The 24,744-nt window shown below is 40.5% G+C and overlaps 1 protein-coding gene across 1 annotated transcript; it reads left to right on the top strand.

The window, feature by feature from the left end:
• The first annotated feature begins 11,796 nt into the window (after positions 1–11,796).
• On the top strand, positions 11,797–23,256 carry LOC139742982 (trimethyllysine dioxygenase, mitochondrial-like). The gene is made up of 7 exons (XM_071653489.1): positions 11,797–11,860; positions 13,984–14,197; positions 14,724–14,839; positions 15,292–15,551; positions 17,280–17,428; positions 20,188–20,412; positions 22,983–23,256. Exons 1-7 carry the CDS (start codon positions 11,797–11,799, stop codon positions 23,254–23,256), a joined length of 1,302 nt encoding a protein of 433 aa, XP_071509590.1.
• The last annotated feature ends 1,488 nt before the right edge of the window (positions 23,257–24,744 follow it).

Raw genomic sequence — 24,744 nt, 5'->3', positions numbered from 1 at the left:
CGTAATACGTCATTCATGACGACATTCAGGGTCCATTAACATTCTGAGGTGCTTGGACATGGCTGGGGAGTATTTGGGTGCATGTCACGAGACCGACACCCACGAATCATACAGCCCACGAGCAGAGACTCCAACCCCAAGCACCTTCTGATCTGGAGATTCTCCCACCTGAAACCCCTATAACAAACGGGAGACCCAAGTTTATGTGTGCGAAGCGCGAAGTTCCTATAGGTTATAGATGCTCTCTGGTGCTATCTAAGGCTTATTTTTGTAACATACGATAGCAATAAGTACGAAATCCTTTCCAACGGGAGACATTGAGCCAGGACGGGAGAAATTAAATCTCAAACGGGAGAACGGGAGATTTTGCAAAAATGGGTTTTCGGCGGGAGATCTCCCGTCGAAAACGGGAGAGTTGGAGTCTCTGCACGAGTCATACAGCCCATGAGTTCGACACTAAGCAAACAAGGCCCACAAGACCGACACATTTTAAGCCCCATGTTGTAATATCGAAATCGTGGGCTGTTTTTCCCTATAGTGTTGAACTCATGGGCTGTATGACTCGTGGACATTTTTTCAATGTCGAACTCGTGTGCCGTATGACTCGTGGGTGTTGGTCTCGTGGGATGGCCCGTATATTTGCCTGTAGAGCTAACACTGTAGGGAATACAGGTCCTACAGTTGGGCATACCGCGTATACTTGATATGGTGTTCAGCTCACTGTGTGCAGACTGAGCACGACCCGATAATTCAAAACCTCTGCCTGAGAAAGGATTGTAGCCTACCGCGCGAGTCAAAAAGAAGCTTTCTTATCATATTGTGCATCCTGCACTCTATGTGCAATGCACCCATCATAGTTGTCTTCACCTAAACTGTTTAGATATTGCCATATAGGAAGACTCTGATGATCGCATACAGTGGCTGTGCACCTATAAGAACGCTGGTCTGACCTCAGGATGTCTATCCAGTTTATAGAGGAGATCCTGTGTGCCGATCGCGTGCTTCACTGAAGACGCAGATGCTGCCCTGTCTTAAAAGAGATCAAGGGTATAGATCTAGACCAATTTCAGCAGGAGGCTACACTGAATCATCACATGCTGGCAGAGAGTTTTAACCGGATCGTGCATACAGGTGATATAACCCGCTGCCAGCGTACCCTGATTCAACACCTTGGATGCAAACCTGATGGCGGCCATCAGCAATATTGGGGCATGGGGCACCACTCTTGGCCAGGCCCAATTGTTAAGGAGTATAGGGTATCAGACAATTAGAGCAAATAGGAGTTCCACTTATTCAGCGGAAGGATGTGAGATACCTAAAGAGGTCATTAAAAAAATGCCCCAAATTGCCTGACTTGACCCAAACTTGACCTTGAAAGAGACCTTGAGAGGTGATCTTGACCTTGAATATTATTCTTGAATGACATCAGGATCACATTCTCTAACACCAGACACCCCTTCTCTTTGGAAATATCTCTAATACAAGCTCTTTCAGTTTGGTAATTACAATTGACCTTTAAGCTGGATGGCGGCCATATTGGATTTAACCAATATGGCCGCCCCAGGAGGCACCAGTCTTGGCGCCCATCAAAAATCGAAAAAGTATAATATAAGTGACCTGTAGGCCAAATTTGGTGCTTTTGGAAGAATTTGAACCAAACACCCTATACTACGCTCTTAAGCCCCGAGTATCAGAGGTCGCTATCCCAGTCAAGTAAATTGTTTATCAATACCATAATTTCCTTCATCTGTTATATAGGCCTACCTTGAGATGATGAAAATTATATTACATGTAGGCCTATATATGTTATGCATGTTATGACAGCTATTCCTTTTTTAGTATTCTTGTTTATATTTTTATGTGAAAATTGTTCATTTTGCCGTGATTTTATTTGTACATGTAGGAAAAAGATAATAATCTAAGACTGAAAATGAAACTGATACATTAGTTAATGATTAACATGATGCATATAGTGTTATTCCTATAGCAATAAAAGTGACCAACACAAAAGTGTGTACTCATTTCACATGAACGTTTGCGATTATCCTCTGACCTCTGGAGGATAATGAATGGTCAATGCCTTGAAATATAAGAATATTAATGCCTCGTCTCATTGGTTGGTAATGGTTAGCTGTTTATGAAATGATATACAAAAACGATGCATTTTTGTGTGTGTGTCCAGAATTGTGTGCAGAGTATTCCACACACTGTTTAATTTTGACTTCCATCTAGGACAGTGAGAGATTGATTTTTCTCAACTAATATCAAAATCTATTGGAAACACACTGTGGAGGCTGGGTCTAACACATTTTTATTCTTTTGTGTTGGAGATCCATGTCCGGTGGTCAAAACAAATATAAAAAAAAACAGGTATCTCAGACCTAATTGTTATAGCAAAGCATCACATCCTTATAGACCCAACCCAACCCTCCACGCCCGGACAATGTAAACCACCCCAAGGACTTACTTTGCCAACAGAGACAGCCGAACCTTTGCAATGCCGACTAAGATCTACCATGAAACTGATTTGTATTGGCTCTGCATCATTGACAGAAGATCTCTTCTTCTTCTTCTTCTTCTTCTTCTTCTTCTTTTTCTTCTTCTTCTTCTTCACTATATAGTACAGGCCACCGTCCGGTGTACTCTTTTAACATTTTGGAGGCTTGTCTTAATAGGTTAAGAAGGTTTCCAAAGAGCTTTATGCCGCAAAAAATAAGAAAAATAAGAAATATAAAAACAAAAAGACAGACATCTGTATCTTAACAGAGCTGAATCTTGGGTATCTCTCTCCTGGAGTGTTTTAAAGAGATAATCAGAGAAAGTGGCCTAGGGTAGAGATTTCAAAGGCCTGGTTGCATCTTTAAAAAAAACAGCAAAACAATACAAAACAAAAAACTTCTTTTGGAGAAGGCCTACTTAAAGGCATAATTTACCATTTGCAGATGAAATAAAAACCTAGCATTAGTGCTTTGAAATACATGTAGTTCTAAAATGTGAGTTAGGGATAGAAACAACCACTGTGAAAATGTGAATCCGTAAGATCGATGTTGAGTTTTGTTGAATATACAAAATGTGAACAATACTTATAATAAAATGTTTCCGGACTAAACCGTCTACAGTTACGGTTTATTGAGAAAAATACTGACATTTCCTTATATCTTAGGCTTTATTGCGAAAATTTTATATAGGAGGGTGTTTTGTGGTACAACAGACCTACACATATGAAAGGCGATATCTTGAACATTTTTCACACCACTGCTCCCAAAGGTACACTGGACCTTCAACAATTGTTCAAAGGAAACCCAAACCTAAAGAGAAATGTAGATTGAGTGAAAGCAGCAACATTAGTAGAACATATTATATAAGGAAAATCGGACAATCGGTGCAAAAGTTATGAATTTTTAAAGTTTTGGTGTTGGAACCGCCGGATGAGGAGACTACTAGAGATTTTGGCGTATGAGTGGACAACAATATAAAGAAAATATAAAGGGAATTCCACAAAAATTCATTTTTCATGAAAATTAGACATTCCATCAACTTGATATTAAGATATATTTAGGGTAGCAATTATTACCCCTGCTTTCTGAAAGCGGTTAGTCAAGTGCTCTTTATGCTAGAAAAGTTATTTTTTGTGGAATTTTCTTTATATTTTCTTTATACACTTGTATTGTTGTCCACACATACGTCATAACCTCTAGTAGTCTCCTCATCCAGCGGTTCCAACACCAAAACTTTACAAATCCACAACTTTTGCATCGATTGTCCGATTTTCCTCAAACTTTCACTGATGTGTTCTACTATAATGTTGCTGCTTTCACGCAATCCACATTACTCTTTGGATTTGGTTTTCCTTTAATTGAGTTCTTGCAGCATCACTGAATTTGCCTGTGCTCTACTTTCTTGCAGGGATGGTCATTGCAGATGAAGAGTGCACATCTTTTCTGAATCATTCCAATCTTCATGATGTTTAAATGGATGAAGGGATCCCAGATGATGCATCCATATTCCAGGACAGTTCTGAGCAGGGTGGAGTATCAAAGCACCCGAACTTTATGATCTGACTTTCGTCTGGAGAGAGTCTTTGGTTGAAGCATGGACCTTACCACAGGTTGGGGTCCATGGCCAGTATATAGCCCTTTTAAGCTGCTGTGGCCACAGGTTACGGTCCATGGTTGAAGTGAATATCCCGTTTATGCTGCTGTGGCCGATGTTATTCCAGTTGAGCTTCCTAGAGCTGTGGGGGTAGACTCCAAAATAATTTGCAAAATCTGCTTTCTCCGTGGTTTGTCCACAAATGTTTGTCTTTTCCCTGGATAGGTCTCGGATGGCAACAGCAAGTTGCAAGACACAGGGTTGCTTCACGTCGAATGCATGTTAGGCCTCACAGTATGTCGTTTCCAGATTGTCCATGACGTCACTGTATGACCCAGGACCATGAGTCATTCATCGGAATCATACAGCCTACGAGCTTGACAATGACCAATACAGGCCCACCAGCTCGAAACTAGGTATATTGCCCATGAACTTGACACTATAGGCAAACCAGGCTCATAAGAGTCCGACACATAGGGGGAAAAGGTCCAGGAAACCTACACTGAATAGATTAAGCTCTATAATGTAATATTAATCTCGTGGGCCTTGTTCTCCTCGAGTGTCGAGATCTAACGGCCATATTTGCCTAGTGTCGAGCTCGCGGACCGCACAGCTTGTGGGCCTATTTGATGCCGAGTTCATGAACCTTGTTCACTTTCAATCACCTATATAGTGTTTAGGTCACGGGATATATGACTCGTGGACTGTGTAACTCATGGGCTGTACGACTCTTGGGTTGTTTGACTTGTGACGCACACCCGATGAGGTGGGCATGTTGTTTTCTGGTTAGCATCTTTCACCCTTTCATCCAGTTCAAGGGACTTGGCCATATGCCTGTTCACAAACTATTCATAAGCATCAAGCCAAAATATGGTACTCCCCTCCCCACTTTCCATATTTCAGCGTACAAACTTTGTCCAGTGCAAATTGGATATTATTGCACATGATTTCATGTAAGCTAGTCTGCATAACTAACCCAAACATAAATTTTATATTTGATGTCACTGCCATCCCTGAAGACACGTAAGCTTCATTTCTGAAGTAATTGACCGCTCACATTCCTGAGACCTATTACTATGAACCAATGATCTGTGGAATATGCCCAGGCCTACATTCTTTGATTATAACGTCAAGGCGTGATTTGTACATGATTAAACATTTAGGATTAAACCAATGAAGCCAAACATCAATATATGTAAGCCTATACAAATTCTGATATTCTATAAGGTCAGTGACCTTCCATATGTCCTGAGAGGTCAAAGTTGGATATACGCAAGGTTATGACCAATGTTCTGTGGAATGAGAAGACACTTCTATTGTAGCATAAATGCTAACAGCATAATGCATGATTGCACACCGGGTATACCGTTTACCACTGAATATACATCAAATATCAATATTCTGATATTTTGAGGTCATTGACCTGTCACAGTCCTCAAAGGTCAAAGGCAGAGACATATAAATGATTTCGTTTGATCAAAGGAATAGGAAAACGATTCAGTTGTAACATAAATGAATTTTTAGGACATCGTTATCATGTTTATCATCAAACAACTGCACCAAATATCAATATTCTGCGATTTTGAAGTCATTGACCTCTGAAGGTCAATCAGAGGTCAAAGGTAGAAACCTGTCAATGCTCTGTGGAACATTGAGGCAATTCCACTGTAACAAAAATGAGTTTTTTAGTACACCATTGCCGTGTTTATCATTAACCAATGACGCAAAATATCAATATTCTGATATCTTGAGGTCATTGACCTCAGGAGGTCATGAGAGTCAAAGGTAAAAACCTGTCAGGGCTCTGTGGAACATGAAGACAATTCCACTGTAACAAAAATTAGTTTTTAGTACATCATTACCATGTTTAACATTACTAAATGACGCAAAATATCAATTTTCTGAAATTTTGAGGTCATTGACCTCTGGAGGTCATCAGAGGTCAATTCAGACTTACCTCCCCATCTTAAGATGAATCTTATAGCATGTATACTAACACTGGTGAAAGTTGCATGCTTTAGTCAAATTTTGCACAATTTTTCGGCTTATCTGGGTCCCGTTTCATAAAACTTGTCATCAGTGACAACTGCCACATTTCTATGACAAATTTGCTCTCGGCCAATCAGATGTAAGGATTTCAGTAGCTTATAACAACTATCACAACTTGTCACAGATAACAAGTTTTATGAAACGGGGCCCAGCTCTACTATTAAGCTGTAAAATAAAAACAATTCTCCATCTTTGAATTTTTTTTAAAGCGCAAGTTGAAATTCTTTCAGTTTAATTCTTTCTGAGAACTTCTTTATTTATTAGCTAGGTCTCATCAACTTCAGGGTTCATCTATAACCAATCAATCAATGAATGCATTATTATGTAATGAGATACGTCATCTAATCCTTGCTCAGCTGCGTGCAGCCACCAGCTGTCTGAAGCATCTCCTCAATTCCCTTTGCAGCACTTTGCGTGTTCTGTATGCAGACCTCTCTTCTTTCTTCCCTCCTCTTCCCTTCCTGTCTTTTGTTCTTCGTAGACTTGTATTGTTACCGTCTTCTCTCCTCTTGGTACTGTCTCGCGTCTTTGTATGTGTGTGGGTAATGTGCGTACGAGTGTGTTGTCCTTGTCATATTTTCCCGGTACACCTGGTTCAGTGAACAGTGTCCGGACATCAACATTGATATTTTATATATTTTTTTCCCGACCTGCGTATCTCAATATAACTACATATATATTCTTTATAAATGATTTAAATAATCTAATCAAATATAATAATTAAAAAAACCCTCGAATAATAGATTATTTACTAATTATTTATCTAGCGATCCACGTCGCACAAGCTTTGCTTTTTAGTGGATCACTATTTTCCATAATCGAATCTATTTTCCGCACGTCCATGAAGTATATATGTATTGTTCCTCCTAATTATTGTATATGAATATATAAACATATGTTGTTATAATTATACATGTAATTTATCTCGGATATCACATGAATCTTTTGCAAATGTTTGAACAATATCATTTCATCACATGTATACTTTGTACTAAGTTTTGATTTTTGTTGATTTGAAATTTGTACTATGTTGTTATTTTTTTTTCGTTGAATGGAAATAAACTATGATTGAATTGAATTGAATTGAATTGAATTGAATTGAATTGAATTGAATTGAATTGAATTGAATTGAATTGAACTGAATTCCCTCTTCCGGTTCCCTTGTTCAGCGTGTGTAGGCATTCTCTGTTTTTTCTTTCTTTCCATTTATTCTGTTTTGCCTCATTCCTTTCAATGGTATACCATCAGTGTCATGTGATGTTGTTGTGTTTCTCCTGTTTTGTTCCATCTTGGCGTAAATAATTTTTGTACTAAGTATTTGCAAATAGGTATTTTCATGAGAATCTTATGAGTGGCTCATAGTATACAAGCATGCTTTTCAGTGGACCTCTCAGTTCTTTTTTTTCTCAGCTGAAACATAACTTTGTATTTTGCGGTATGCATGTATATCTTTATCTGTTAACTATCATTTATCGTTTGCACACTCGAATGTATCATATGCTTATGATATGGTACCTAATTTATTCTGTTCTATGTTTTGTTGAAAAAAAAAGAATGGAAATAAATGAAATGAACTGAATATCATTGAAACCAGATTCTAATCCGCTGTACCAAGATGACGTGAGAATGGAAGTGTCAAAGTTTGATCATGGAGTTACATACAATAAGTGTAGGTCCAGGTTTAGAACCACGTCCCCAGCGTATGGACTTTTCGCAAGAGAAAAAATTGGCATTAAATTTCTTCCCCATAGTTCCTTTGTATTCTCAGTACGTCAGTCTCAATGTACCTTCCCTCATCTATCAAGTGTATAACGTGTGTGTATGTATGCGTGTGTGTCTATCGACTGTGGTACAATAAACAAAGTCATGACAAAATAGAAACTTGATTCGGCCTTGATTCCAAAGTATAGTACATTGTACTAGCAAATTCCTCTTTTTCGACGAGAACTCATGTCAATAAAGATTTAAGAATCATTTTGGTGTAGTTTATTTGCTTTTTACTCTAGTTTTTCACTACAGATTTTCACTATGTGCAAATTGAAGGACACAATCACACTAAAAGATAGAGTCCTAAATTATGACTGGACGCACTTGTAAAATCACTACCTGGTACGTGAAATCAGAGAATAAGTAGTGGATGGGGACAACAGAAGCAACTGATGCATGTACAGTGTACATGTACTTATTTTCGAGAGCATCCGTCATTTCAACTCTTACACACAAGATAAAATCAATAGGATATGAATTAGTATCTAAACGCGCAAACACGCCCCCCAAACGATTACTTTTCCCTTCTAAATAAGTTAAGAGGGGTAGATTTAAAATGTATATCAGGCATTATCACGTCATTTGTGTTAGAGGGTAAATGGAAAAAAATCGAGATATATTGAGGGATGAACATTATCCTACTATAATCACCAATTTTGTTACTTCGTAAGCCAAACATCACTTGAGCTGTTTTGTCTTTGCCGAAAAAGACGAGCCTCTTTATATGATATAATTCTTAAGTTCAGGTTGGCTTCTATATTCAGTTGATTTTGTGCCATGTAAATGCTATTTGTATATAATGAACTTATAACTTATGATTTATGTGTTACTTTACATTGTCATGGATGGATGTTGTAAACACAACACTGTATGATTTGTGTGGAAACTCAATAAATGAAATTAAATGAAATATAGAGGAAGATTAAAATAAACACACACACACACACACACTAGCACAGAATGGTATAAGATTCATCAAAAGTTAACATAATATGAAATTTATGTGATTAGAAAGGTTAATGTGTATCCAGCAAAATGTGATATCGGCCATGATCACATAATTATGAAAATTAAATGACATGATCACCTTACAAGTCTCACATTGAGTTGCACACTTAAAAAAAAATGTGATTCCATGTTTGTTTGTTTTTAATTAGATCATTATGAAAAAATTGTATCTGCATCGTTTAATTGTAACAATTAAGCAATGATCACCTTACGTGTATATTTCATACATAAATTCATAAGTATTGTAACATAATTACGATACATAAGCTTTGTACATCGGGTATAAACCTAAATGAAAATAAGGGAGAATCCGTCATCATATAGGCCTAATTTTGAAATCATTGTAAGCAAAAGTTGCAAGTGATGAAAGTAATGATGACGTGGGGTAGTCAACTGAATTAATGTATTACATGATAATTATACACATTATATAATTTCCGCATCCTAGGAAATGACTACACAAAGCCGCAGCCAAGGCCGCAAGTCACCGCTGACCAGGTTGCCCACCAACTCCTCTTGAATAGCCGGGGAAATCCAAATCACCGTCCTCAGAGGGCTAAACTTCCCAGAGCTGCTAATGCATCCTCACAAGACGCCACAAGTTTCACAAGGCCATTCACAATGAGTGAACTGGAATCTGCAATGAAGTCTATGAAAAACAACAAGGCTGCAGGTCTTGATGATGTCCTAGTGGAACAGATCAAACACTTCGGGCCAGGTGCACGCAGATGGCTTCTTGATATGGTCAACGAATGTGTTAAGTCCAACAAGATCCCAAAGATGTGGAGGAAAGCAAAAGTCATTGCTCTACTGAAACCTGGCAAAGACCCTGCCATCCCTAAGAGCTATAGGCCGATATCCCTACTCTGCCACATGTACAAGCTGTTTGAACGCCTCCTCCTGAACCGCATAGCATTGTTCGTTGATGATCACCTTATCCCGGAGCAGGCGGGTTTCAGACCGGGAAAATCATGTACAGGACAACTACTGAACCTCACGCAGTACATCGAGGATGGTTTTGAGAACAGAAAAATCACTGGTGCTGCCTTTGTCGATCTTTCTGCAGCATACGACACAGTCAATCACCGTATCCTTGCCAAGAAACTGTATGAGATGACCTCAGATGTTAGACTCACAAAGTTGATCTGCAACATGCTATCAAACCGCAGATTCTTCGTAGACCTCGGTGGTAGAAAGAGTAGATGGAGGACACAGAAGAACGGACTTCCTCAAGGGAGTGTGCTTGCCCCTTTGTTGTTTAACATCTACACAAACGATCAACCTACTCAACCAGACACTAGACGCTTCCTCTATGCTGATGACCTTTGCATTGCATCTCAAAAGGACACCTTCGAAGAAGTAGAGGACTCCCTCTCCAGTGCACTGGACTTACTCATTCCCTACTATGCCAACAACCATCTAAGAGCTAACCCAGACAAAACACAAATCAGTGTGTTTCATCTTAAGAATAGGGAAGCCAGCCGTCAACTACGGATTAGTTGGTATGGGAAACGCCTGCAACATGTATCCAAGCCAGTCTACCTGGGGGTGACACTTGACAGGTCCCTCACTTTCAAGGATCACATCATTAAGACCAAGGCAAAGGTGGCATCAAGGAATAGTATCCTCCGAAAGCTCACTTATACGAAGTGGGGTGCTGACGGGAAGACGGTACGTACAACAGCACTGGCTTTATGCTACCCTACAGCTGAGTATGCGTCACCTGTCTGGAGTAGATCAGCTCATGCCACTAAGATTGACACTGTTCTAAACTCTTCATGTCGTGCTATTACTGGTTGCCTAAAGCCCACAAAGGTTGAAGACCTCTACCTACTGAGTGGGATTGCTCCTCCAAGCATCCGTAGGACCGTTGCATCCCAGAAGGAAAAGCTGAAGCAAGAAAATGACCCTCGCCATCCTCTCTTCAACCATGATCATTCAAGAAAGAGGCTAAAATCCAGGCGCAGCTTCATGCATTCTGTAAAGGCCCTGAACAAAAGCCCTGACAAGCAGCGTGTATCCATGTGGATTGAACGTCTTACCCATACACCGCATACAGTGTCTACTACCGGCCCTAAGGAAACTACACCATCAGGTGCCAGTGAGGCATGGCCTTTCTGGTCTTGCTGCAATCGCCTAAGAAGTGCTGTCGGCCGCTGCAAATCTAACCTAGCAAAGTGGGGGTATAGTGAGAATGATGACACCACCTGCCTGTGTGGAGAGGAGCAGACTATGCAACATCTCCTGGTCTGTCCACTTCTACCAGAGCCTTGCACAAAGGAGGATCTGGCAGCTCTAACGCCCTGTGCCAGGCAGTGCATCCAACATTGGACTGGACGAATCTAACGTTCCTTTCTGCGTAGTGACTCGAGAAGAAGAAGAAGATGATAATTATACTAAACATTTTTCTTCTCTGGTGGAGACCTGATTATAACCTTTCTCCAGACTTCCGGCTTGAAGCCATTTGAACGGAATCCAAAGTCTGACCATGTGGCCGGCACTGGCTACCAGAGGGTGCCAACTCAGCCAATCAAGTTCTCGGAATCTGTTGCCATGGTTTCGTCGACTGGGCATCACTAGCAGTATCATCAAAACTTCGATATCTCATCAACACTCAAGTAAGCCTGCCCCTCAGTCATCTGTAAAGCAAATTAAAGACAGGGACTGTATAGTACACACTGTTCTCTACTAAGCTAACTATAAGCTAACGCTGGCACAGCGTTGGGCCACTGTATTACTTTGTCGGTGATGCAAGATGGATATTGGTTGACAATCCTACATTGGGGCAACGTTGGCAACTGTTGTTTTCTCACAGTCTGTACGCTAACGTCGGCACAACGTAAAGTTGGACTACCATCTTACTTTTGTCATTGATTGAAGATGGATATTGGTTGGCTATTCTACGTTGGGCCAACATTGGCGATGGTCGGCATGATCGCAGTTGGTAAGGGAACGCTGGCACAACAATGGCCCATTGTCTTACTTTTTTAATTGATCTAAGGTAGATATTGGTTAGCCAGCCTACATTGGGCCAACGTAGGCGATTATCACCACGGTCGCAATTGGTATGCTACATTTGTAACATTGGCACAACATTGGGTAACTGTCTTATTTTTGTCACTGATGAAGGGGGATCTTGATCGGCTACCGATATTGGGCTAACGTTGGCGATGATTTGCACGGCTGCAGTCAGTAAGCTACAGTTGGCACAATCTTAGGCCACCAAATAACTTACTTGTCATCGATGAAAGGTGGCTAATGATCAAGTATCCCACGTTGGGCGAACGTTGGCGATTATTGGTGTGGTAGCAGTCGGGAAGCAAAGGTTGGCACAACATTGGGAAATATTGTCTTACTTTTGTCACGGATGAAAGGTAGATATTGATCGACTATCCAACCTGGGGCGGCATTGGCCCAACAGTCAACGCTTGACGTTTGGCCAACGTTGGGACAATGCCACACTAATGTTATATCAATCATTCTTCAACTTTAAATGATCCGTCGGGCCAACATTGGCACAACAGCAAAAGTCTGACGTTGGACTTACGTAGGCACATTGTCAGATCAACATTATGTCAACCCGTATCCAGGCTGTCAACCATATTTCCACTTTTAATGCTGCGATGGCCCAATGAATAATCCAACTTGAATGCGTGTATATTGGCACAACTCCAAAACATGACGTTGGCCCAACGTCATTTTGGCCGTCGGGCTAAAATTAGTTTTGTCCCAACAGTTAAAGCCCGACGTTGGACCAACGTTGGTACAATGTCAGACCAACTTTATATCAACCATTTTTAAATGCTGCGTTGGCCTAATGTTGGCCCAACGTCACGCGTGTGAGTTGCCACAACGTCAGAAATATGACGCTGGCCCAACGTCGTTTTGGCCGTCGGGACAACATTGGCTCAACAGTGAGAGCCTGACGTTTGACCGACCTTGGGATACAATGTCAGACCAACGTTACCACTTTTCCACTTTGAATGTTGCGTCCGCCCAATATTGGTCTAACGTCATGCGAATGTTGGCACAACGTCAAAAGCGTGACGTTGACCCAACGTCATTTTGGCCGTCGGGCCAACATTGGCCCAACAACTAAAGCCTGTCGTTGGACCAACGTTGCTACAATGCCAAACCATCTTTATATCAACCGTTTTCCACTTTGAATGCTGCGTTGGCCCAACGTCGGTCTAACATCATGAATGTGCATTTGGTCCAACGCCAGAAACATGACGTTGGACCAACGTCATGTTTGGGCATAGACATTGGCGCAACAGTGACCTGAAGTTGAACCGACGTTGGTGTATAGTCAGACCAACGTTATATCCACATTTCATCTTTGAATGCTGGGTTGAACGATTGTTGGCAGAACGTCATGCGTGCATGTTGGCACAACGTCAAAAATATGACGTTGGCCCGTGATTTTGGCCGTCGCGACGGCAACGTTGCAACGTTGGGCCAAGGCAGCGTTGTTATCTGGCCTTATGCGCCCCGCGCTTTCTGTAAACGGTATAAAGTGCGGTCGAGCCGTTGTCCTCTATGGTACCACTTCCGGTGGTAGTTTTCTTTTTTTTGGGGGGGGGGGGAGGGGATGAAAGTATAGTGGGGTCTTCAGTATGTGTGATGTAAGTTATGCATCTGATTGTGGAGATGCCAACTTATGGAAACTCCTTGTAGTAGGACCTATCTATCTGTATTACAGTGGGGGTTTTTTTTTGGGGGGGGGGGAATGGAGGGTTAAAAAATGTAGTATAAGAGAGAGAAGAAAGTTGAAAATCATGAATACATCACGAGGTATAATGGGCTAGAGAACGTTTTTTAATCCCTAGTGGCAGCTGGTGTCTTGTGCAGAAAGAAAATCAGGCTTGAAAGCGTGACAATGCCTTTAACCGTTTTGAACCGTTTCAACCTTAAAGTCCATTTACCATCTTTCCCTTGCATTCAGTTTTCTGAGAAGAAGAAAAAGGGTGATTGATTGAGAGAATAGAAGATAGTGTGTTATAGAGTCTCCGAATGATGGTAATTAGCCTTTAATTTTAAACGTTCCTATTTGCATCATGCATACAGGATACAACTTGAAACAGACCCATGGAATCGGGCATCTTTCCCGTCAACTCACTCCATCAACGAGACTGGTGCCTGCTCCCTTCTGTCGACTCCTTTCCTCAGCAGCAGACGCAAAGCCAGTGGCTGATGTGCAGCAGAGAGGGGATCACCTGTCCATCACTGTTGATGGCAAGACTTTCAAATTCAGCTACATGTGGCTCAGAGATCATTGTAGGTAAGGTGCATGTAACCTAGCTACAACCTAACCTCTTGGAACAACGTATAAAACAACCTGCTGGAAAAGTAGGAGTAGTAAGCTATGCAGCTTTACATCAATGTCATGAGAAATTCAAAAGATTACCCTTATCAGTTAAAGTTTCTCCGTTCATTTTACTTTTCTATTACTTGCTACACGAAGCAGGTTATCTTCTCTAAATGTAGCATAATATGCACTCACATTAACACGAATTCTATATCGGTCAGCAAGTTGCAACTCACTATTACAAGTTAAAAAAAAATCAACACCTCAAGAAAAGTGGACTTTCAAGCTGATAATGCCAATTATGATTATGATGACATAGAAACCACCTTTATTACCTGCAGTATCAGCATAATCGTGACGATGAAGAAAATAATACTGATAGTAATTATGATGATAGCAAATCGATAATTCCAATAGAGATGGTCAGCCAGTTACCGTTTATATTTCTCTGTATCTCTTTTTCTTTATCTCCTTTTTTATCTCCCTTCACGGAAACTAGGTGCCCTGAATGTTATGAACACATGTGCAACCAAAACCTTTTCAACATTGTTGCCCTACCAACAGACATCAAACCGAAGGAAGTGACTCTGGATAAAGAAACACTCTATCTGACATGTAAGACTGTTTCTGCCACAGATTACTATTAGATCCCTTACACAATATTCTTCGAATTGTGCTTGTTTTTTCTCCCGGGTTTTCTCTCCCTATCATAGCTTGGCCACACTCATGTACATCCTCCACTGCATGCGCATACAATAAAATTTAATATGATATTTCATTATAAACATGAACTATGATGGCAAAACCGTTTGCTGTTTAAATGATTCTAAACATTTTTTTAAAGCCATAATCCTATTCTCAAGTTAGCAGTGGATATCCCTGAAAATACGTTATGATGCAAAAGTAAAAAAAAAAAAAAACAGGAGAGGTGGTTTTGACGCTTGAAATGTACTACCCCCACAGCTTGCAGCGTGCTATAAATTGTAATTGCAGTGTTAACCGCCTATTAGTTAATTTTTGCCGATTTTTGTTCTTTCGATTGATTCGTTCGACTGTTACACATACAGGGCCCGATGACCACTTGACCACCTACTCCATGCAGTGGTTGCTGGCCAATGCCCCAGGTCAGAGGCCCAGTGATAGGGCTGACCAGCTCCAACCGCTGTACTGGGACCGAGACAACATCACCGCCAATCCGCCCCAGGATGTTCACATCGACGAGCTGCGCAGCGCCAATCGCGGCGGCCTTCGCAAATGCCTGGAGAATCTGCACGTCTACGGATTCACGTTCGTCTCTGGCCTCGAGGCCAGCAAAGAAAGTACAGAGGTATAATGAAAGAGAAATGTTATGAAGAGCACGTGAGATATTTGTTAAGATTCTGAAACAGAAAGATGGGGCAGGAAAAAAATGATCCAACTTAGGTGTCATGAACATGACGCGAAGATCGAATTCCGATTTTTGTTTGTTTGTTTGTTTGTTTGTTTCTTCGCATACATAAAATCAGCGTCATCTGTAATTCAATGACCTTGAAGACGGCAGAATGTATAAGGGCCTAGTTCAAGTCATTGTAGTGTAAAATTGAAAATATTATCAGTGTTATCTATAGTGCATATAAAAACCAGTATCATGAAGATTAATGAACCAGTTTGATTAAAGGGAAACAGGCTCAAGATTCAAGAAGACGCTATTAACGTGGACCCACGCTTACTCATCAGACACAAAACGATTTATGCTGTATCTAAAGTGATCAAAACGATGTCAGTTTCGTTTCGCCTCTTGATTCGGCCCTTGTCCCTGGCTGCACGTTTCCAACGACTACTAGTATATTATTGTTTGCGAGCGGCGGAAACTTGGGTGTAAATAATTGTGGAGCAGGTGGTGACACGACTTGCTTTTGTGACAATTACTCCGGTCTTTTCTCCAATGAGGACTTATATGATTAGGGTTTTAGGGAGGGTTGTGTTAGGGTTTTAGGTTTAATTTAATGTGAGGATTAGAATTAGGGTTAGGTTTATTTTTGTGGGTAGAATTTATGTTTGGCGTATATAGTGTGCAAATATTCCATAATTATGGGAGCGATTGCAGGAGCACGTGAGACCGTAACTATACACAGCCCAGTCGCTGTAAAAATGCGACATGGCTGTACTAGTGAGGACCAAAACACAAAGCGAACATGTCGATCGCAGATTTTTTTTCTCTTTTATTCATTTTCGTCTCGGCTGGAATTCACAAGAGCAGTTTAATTATCCAGAATATTGCAATGAAAGTGCTGTTATTGCTCATTATTTCAAACACCCAATATCCTTTTACCCGAAGGAGGCTAAGTCAGAAAATATCATATCAAAAACATTTTTATGATGAGTCTTTCCAGATGTATACTGTATCATGCTCGAGATTGTATCCATTACTTGTGTAGCCTATATCTCCTACTTCCTTATTGGGTTTTTATGCTAACTTGTAAAACTTGACAGGGCTTTCCAAAAGATAATGTCTCCGTCTTCATGCCAGGGTCCCATTCTTTTTGCTTGCCCGACAGAGTTTTACAGTTGCCCTGGATAATTAGACCAAGGGGTTTTACTTGTAGCAGTCATGCTTTATGGCATATATTGTTGTGTTGTGTTTTAAAAAAAGAAGGGAGAGAGAAAAATTGGGGCACTGCGTAACAAATACTTTGCCCAGACAATACTAACGTAAATCAAACATACAGTAATAAATCTTAAAGGTATTAAAGAAGAATATTAGATATACCATGATGTCTCCACGAGGGAGCTCATAACGTCTCCAAGAGGGAGCTCATAACGTCTCCACGAGGGAGCTCATAAAGTCTCCACTACGGAACTTATAGTGGACGTCTCCGACGGGGAACTCATACAAAATAACTCCACGAAGGAGCTTGTGCAAATATTAATAGAGTGATATTATTCAGTACCGAAAATAGTTATACCTCAAAAAGATCTCATAATAAAAAGAATACTATAAGGAGACAATATCTGTGTTGATGCAATTACTCAAGGGCATATGCCCTTATTTCCCAAATGCTGCTCTTACCATCAGGAGGCTGTACAACTCATCAGTAATCCCATGAATACGTTCTACGGGAGCGTATTTCAGTACCACAATGACGGCTCAGTGGCGGACACGGGCCACACATCCAAGGGTCTGCAAAACCACACGGATGGAACATACTTCATGTATAGCCCTGGGTAAGATATTATGTTTTCCGTTATACCTGATTCAATTTTTACAGTGCGTGTAACACTATGTGTAGGCCAATATGCATGCACATAATACACACAATAATATACGGTAGATATAATCGCCTTTTTAGAGGTGTATCATACCACTTGACAAACCAGCGAGAGTGACATAATTATTTTCCATTTTTATACGGGGTTTCCAGAACCGCAGAGCGCCTAGGGAAAAATTGTTATGAGACGAAAATATAAATCCCTATGTGGATTATCAAGTACTATCTTACAACGAAAGACATGGCAAGTTTTGTTTGTTTGTTTTTATACAGTCTACATAATAGACCTTATTTCGTTCTAGTCCGTTCGGCAGCCGGTCAAAATTCTGAAAATATTACCTGAATTGCTGCACCGGGAAAAAGTTTTTTTTTTTTCTTCTTCTTCTTTTCTTCTTCTTCTTCTTCTTCTTCTTCTTCTTCTTCTTCTTATCGGTGCAGCAGTTTTCGGGATCGCGCCATCACTCGGCTTAACGCGTATAGTCAGTGAAAAAATAATCGATAAAAAGGGTCCAGAACTAGAAAACATAACCATAGGTTATTGCAAAGGGAGACATACTGCTTGTTTATCATTATTATCTTTGCAAGATGAAGTATATATATTCTGTCGGCATAAAAGCTCTGATTCCAACCCATTTTACCGGGACTTGGATTATAAGGCCTTGGTTAAATAGGATATTCTATTTGAGGTCATGCAATGTCTTATTAACAATCGCAGTACAAAGAATTCTAAAAGCGTATTCTAGTTTCTTGATTCTTCTTTTATCCTCTCTAAAAACATCTGGGTCAGAACTGACCCGGAAAGGGTCCGTTGGGGTCACACTCCGTTCCGGGTCAGAAATGACAAGGAATGGGGTCAGACATGACCCCATTCCAGAGTCATGAATTGGGTCAGGATTACCCCATTCCGGGTCTTCATGACCAAATTCCAAGTCATCTTTGACCCGGAACGGGGTGTGACCCTAATGGACCCTTTCCTGGTCAGTTCTGACCCGGATGTTTTTAGAGTGTCAACCCCAACCAACCCTTCAGACCCTGTTTACAGTGCGAGGCTCGGCCGCGGCTCGGCCGCGGCCGAGCCCGCCTTCATTTCAGTGTAAACGCGCAAAAGGCCAAATGCGGGGCCAATATTAGCCGCGCATTTTGCCACGCTCTGGAGGTGGTCTCGGCCGCGGCCGAGCCCGGCCTTTTCTCAGTGTAAATGCAAATTGGGCCAAATGCGCGGCCAATTTTAGTCTGGCTTCCAAACCCTCTGCCCGTGTTATTTCGTTATTCAGGATATTAACCTCCTCAACGTCGAAAACTTGTATAGTTTAAGGTGGTTTTGTCCTGCAAAGGATTTTTCCTTCGGCAAAGGCCTTTGCCCGAACGGCGACTTCGTCGCCACGGAATCCAGTTGGCAAAGGGTCTGAAAACCAGACTATACCAAATTGCGTTTGCACCAAATTTGGCGTAAATACTCAATCGTGAGTGATACACGCCATTAAAACCAAAACAACAACAACAACAACAATGTTTACAAGCAGAACGCCACTACGACAAAATATTGAAAGGTTTGAATTAAAATCGCGGCCGAGCCCGGCAGTGTAAACGGACAAAATTGCGGGGCTCGGCCCCGCAATTGAGGCTGGGCTCGGCCGCGGCTCGGCCCAGCCCCGCACTGTAAACGGGGTCTAAGACAAGGTTTTAGGCTATTGATATTGTGATAAAGTAAAATCTACTCATTATTCTTACAAGTTACTAATTTGCTCTCTTGTTCGATCTATGCAAGCCAAAGAGCTGAAAGAGTTTTTGACAGTTGTGATGATTAAGGTATGGTTTGTTTAAATCTTTAAGAACATTTTTAGTTCCCTCATAGGGTGCGTTTATCAACTCCTTTTCTCGGCAGAAACAGGTTATTCATACAGCTTTCAAGGAATTTTTACGAGTTGATAAACGCAAAGCTGTTTTGAAAGCCCTTTAGGAAAGCCTTTACGAAAGGGTGCGTTTATCAACTCTCCTTTCTCGGCAGAAACAGGTTATCCAAACAGCTTTCAAGGAATTGTTACGAGTTGATAAACGCAAAGCTGTTTTGAAAGCCCTTTAGGAAAGCCTTTTCGAAAGCCTCAAATTTGTGGCTATCCAAACAGGTTTTCTAAAGAGGTTTTCAGAAACCTGTTTGTAAAAGCCTTTTGGAAGTTGATAAACGCAAAACTGTTTTGAAACGGCTTTGTAGTCTTGTACTTCAGTGCTTGTACTTCTCCTCGGGTCGAATAGCGCAATGCAGCTGTGCAGTGACAGGCCAGTTAAAAAATCGTGTTCGCGAAGAGAGTTGATAAACGCAACTACTTTGAAAGCCGTTTCTAAAGGGCTATGGAAAGCCGTTTAAACAGGGGAAAGTTGATAAACGCAGCCAAAGTCTCATGCCGCCACTCAGAAATATTTGAAGTATGTGCTAAACTAGAGCTGCCTCACAGGATAGGAAGACAATTGATTCATGTGGCATTGCATCATGACTCGTCACTCTCAAAGAAAGGTATGTCTTTATGATGGTAATTGCTTTTCGCCGTCCCTTCTTAGAAAACAAGCGGCACATTAATAGTACAGGCAGTCAGGGCTTTGGAAAGGGCTTTGGAAAGGGCTTTGGAAAGGGCTATCGAAAGGGCTATCGAAAGGGCTATCGAAAGCCGTTTAAACAGGGGAAAGTTGATAAACGCAGCCATAATTATATCTGACCAGAGGAGCGGTGCTGCACTGCTTGTACCATGACGGCACGGGAGGGGAGAATACTCTGGTAGACGGCTATGCAGCAGCTCGGCGACTGAGGGCGCAAGATCCCGACCTGTACGAGGCACTGCGCACCATACCGGTTGTAACCCACTTCCGCGATGAAGTCCGTGATTTCAGGTGCAACCATCACGTGTTCACTCACGATGTTTTGACTAACCAGCTTGAGCATATAAGGTAATTGAGATGGCATTGTTAATGCAAAGTCTGAGGCCAATGTATAGATATACATATAGGCTTACATACATTTGTCGGTCATTAATTTCTTACTCGTGAAACAATTGATATATACTTTGTCTTTAGTTTATGTCCTTTTTGTAAAACTGGACGTATCTTATTTTTCTTTTTTTACTTTAGGCTCATTATAGTGGAAAAACAAAAAGTGGGCACCCGCGCTGCACATTTTTATACAGTCCCTATCAAAAAAAAATAAAAAATGGAGGGCTACTATTTCATAGTTTCCAACTATGGAGAGCGCAATCTTAATTGTGAGGAAAGAAGAACTCTTCCTCTTCCCATATTTGATACCTAATTACGTTGACAAAAATGTCATGCATGACTATAAAGCGTATGACGACAATGACAAATTGCACCTTTTTTTTCTTCCAAATTTGAATGTCACGTGAAGGAACAAATGAACGTCTCACTCAATTTTTCAATTTCAATTTCAATTTATTTTCATATTTCTCGAAAAAATACATCAAATTTAATAACAAACTGATTAATATTACAAATGAAATAATACATGATATCCAGCTAGGAGGCATGAAAGAATACTGCAAACATATAGAACATAGTGGTCGATCGATGAAAGTTGGAATCTGAGAATAATGGATGAGATTTGTCAATGAAAGTGGCCAAATAGGTAGGCCAGCTTGTAAGAGTGAAGGCTTGTGTTCAGGCTTTGTGTTTAGGGTTTATTTACGCATGTTGGGGTCCATTACCACATGGCCATCTGTCTGATAACTTGGTCACTCCCACAAAGGCCAACCTATACATAGTTCATTTTTTCTGTTCATATTCAGTACATAGCTCTCAGCGACAAACCATGCCTTGCGTATGAAGAGAAAAAATGGACAATGGATTAAGTGTTTTACAGGAGCGACCACGTTGTCGACAACATGGTCATGTTGAAGGTTATGGACCATAAAAGGTTAAAAGAAACCCTATACAAACACAAACCGGCAGTCATGCAGACTGGACTGTTTAAGGAGATCTCCGCATGATTTTCAGACTTTTACATAATTATGAACAAATATGTAAATTAGTTAAACTGAGTACAGAGTTTCAGAATTTACAGTGATTGGGATGAGGAATGGGAATGTTTTGAAAATTTATAACAAATTGCAATGAACAAGGATGATGACATGGCAGCCTCACCATAAGAATGCATGAGTAGGGGCTCAAGGAAGCAGAACAAAAGAAAGCATGCATAGATTCTACACAGGTGAACTTGTTAAACTCGTAGTATTGTAATAAATTACATTGCTACTTTTCTGAAATATGTGAGGCTCTATGTCATCATCAGTGTAACTTCTGGGTTTTTTCAGAGTATTGATTTTTCTGCTCAAAGGATCACACAAATTTATTCATGGCGCTGTTGATTTATTTACTTCATGATGTGAAATTATTAAAATCGTCTGGAATGCCCCTTTAATTTGGCCACTTTCATTGACATATATCATCTGTTCAGTATTTCTTCACGATAACACTCAAATTCTGAAAAAAAGTACAGTTTGTCATTGTTGTCGAAAAAGTTAATGTACTCAGTCGTGCATTTCATTTGTCAACAGTAATATGTATCAATAAAAAGAGGAAGAGTTCTCTTTTCCTCACAACCAACACTGCGCTCTCCATACATACTAGTAGCTGACAATATCATGAAAATAATAGTAGCATTCCAAAGTTGGATTACCTTTTTTGATACACACGGTATAATAACGACCAACATCTTCTGCAAAAGCCCCAGTCACATATACATGCCGGATCACCCCGGATCTGATCACTCCGAGTGATCCCTGAGGTCACTCCAAAATGAGTGAAAATGAACATTTTCCCTCAAAATTCACTCCAAGTTCACTCTAAATTCACTCTTTTTTGTATTTACTCCTTTAAGAGTGAATATTTTCACTCGAATTTTTCAAGAGAGTATAAGACCTTTGGTCGCGTCACATACCGTCATAGTTTCCTGCGGCATTGCAGCTGGCTGGCATATCAAGTACAGGAATTGTTGATACATGTCTTTCATTTTCCGACACTTCCCGAGCATTTTCAGTGGAAGGCGTAATTGTTGAAGCCATGTCGCATTCACATTTACATTATCACTCCTCTGTCAGAACTGCTATCAGAGCAACTGTTAATTAGTGTGTCACATGTGGTTACTTGTTTTCCTTTTATCGTGTTTTGAGAAGAATATTCTGTACCCCGCGAGTATTAATGGTATTTTTTCATTTTTTATTTTTAGTTTGGTCTTTAGTTGTACCCGTGCTCCTCATCTTGTTCTTCACACTAAGTTTTTGTTGGGACCTACACTCAACAAGCTTTGCTTTAATAAGTATAAAGGTTCCATCGTACAATGTGTATTTCTCTATAGCATTCTTTTACCCTGATTGAAACTGATACATCGACCTTTATCCAAGCTGGACATTATGTATTATCATATTTTGTTTTATTCTCTGGTTTTTTTTTCTATAGAGACATACGAAAACAAAATTGAAATTGAAAAACTATGACGCTTGTTCCAATAGATTTAATCCCCACGACCGCCTCCCACTCAATTACCTGTCGTACGAGGACGCTGAGCGCTTCTACGCTGCCTACCGGGCCCTGGGCCGCATTATTAACTCTCCCAACAACGAGGTGCAGACCAAGCTGCGGCCAGGCCGCATGCTGATCTTCGACAACTGGCGGCTACTCCACGGCCGGGTGGAGTTTACTGGAAAGCGCGTCATGGTCAGCTGTTTCCTCTCTCGCGACGAACTTCAAGACCTCAAACGAGTTGTTGCCAATTTAGCGCTGTGAGATGGTTGATACTGATGTGGAAGAAGGCCATTTTTTTCTGTTTACTTTTTATTTATTTATTTTTTTTATTTTTTTTTTTTTACGTCGCGTCTCCAAGAACTACACTCTAAAATAATCCGAGTCAGAGCTGACCCGGAAAGTGGGTCCGTTTGGGTCACACACCGTTCCGAGTCAAAAATGACTCGGAATTTGGTCATGAAGATCCCGAATGGGGTCACCCTGACCCATTTCATGACTCTGAATGGGTCATAATCTGACCCCATTCCTTGTCATTTCTGACCCGGAAAGGTGTGTGACCCCAACGGACCCAGTTCCGAGTCAGTTCTGACCCGGATGTTTTAAGAATGATATGAAATCATTATGATTGCATTGGTTGCATTGATTTATGATTCATGATCCTTTTATCTCATTACAATGTCAGGGAATATATTGTGAGAAGGAGATGGGAGAGGAGCAACTTCTTGCTGTAAACGACAGTTTGATTAGTTATGATGTGTTTTATATCACTGCAATTATAACGGTGAAGTGGATTTTATTATAGTGGTTAGATTTAAAAAAAAAAAGTTCCCATGAATACTATCGGACTAAAAACTTTGAAGTCTCTTTGAATGTTATATAGCATAATGATGTGTTTTATATCACAGCGATTATAACGGTGAAGGTGATTGCGATAATGCCTAGATTTTAAAAGAAAGTTCCTATGAATACTATCGGACTAAAAACTTTGAAGTCTCTTTGAATATTTGTAGTAGCAATTTCTAGAATTTCCCCATATTGTTTGATTTGATTTGATTTCATTTATTGGTTCCTGTATTATCATTGTATATGCACATACATTATACATGTATACATACATTGTTGGTGGCATGCATATTCCAAGCATAAGTTGTTTACAGGTATTTTTCTACGTTATATATTTATATAATTCCTATATCAACAAAGTACCAATTGAAGCAGCGTGCTACATCTCTAGATTACAGAGCGTTTGTGCGCCATGTATATTTTGTGACCGTGCATCACAAAACCAACAAAATGTCGCACCCGTTGATTTTACGTGAGGACTCAAAAAGTTGAAATGGGTCAACCGAGTCAATCTTCAGTTTTTCATATTTTCTGAAAGAGCTATCCTTCTTTTACATTATAATATTCAGCTAGCACGGCTTTGGTAAATGTCAAAGGGCCCCTGAAATCCAAATGCAAGTTGATTTGTGTTGAGTTATGATACCCTCAACATCACTTTTGCGATGAAACGGATATCTAGAAACATTCCATGTATTTTTAACGATTTTTTCTTCTATTTTTTTTCCAGATTACTTGAGAACGCCCACAAAAATCCTTCCAAACCAATATTCCTCAGATGACCTCATCTGTCAATCATTGCTAATGTACTGAAAAGTTTAACAAAAACATTGGAATGCACCTTCCCCTCGACTCAGCATAACTCGCATGTTCCCTCGCCATGTCTTTTGTTAGTCACATTCATATCAC

The sequence above is a fragment of the Diadema antillarum genome, unplaced genomic scaffold (genome assembly GCF_040938485.1).
Source record: "Diadema antillarum isolate AM-2024a unplaced genomic scaffold, OU_Dant_1.0 seq00001041_RagTag, whole genome shotgun sequence".
In the NCBI taxonomy this organism is placed as follows: Eukaryota; Metazoa; Echinodermata; class Echinoidea; order Diadematoida; family Diadematidae; genus Diadema; species Diadema antillarum.
The sequence above is the reverse complement of the archived record's forward strand: the minus strand, read 5'-3'. Positions and strand labels throughout refer to the sequence as shown.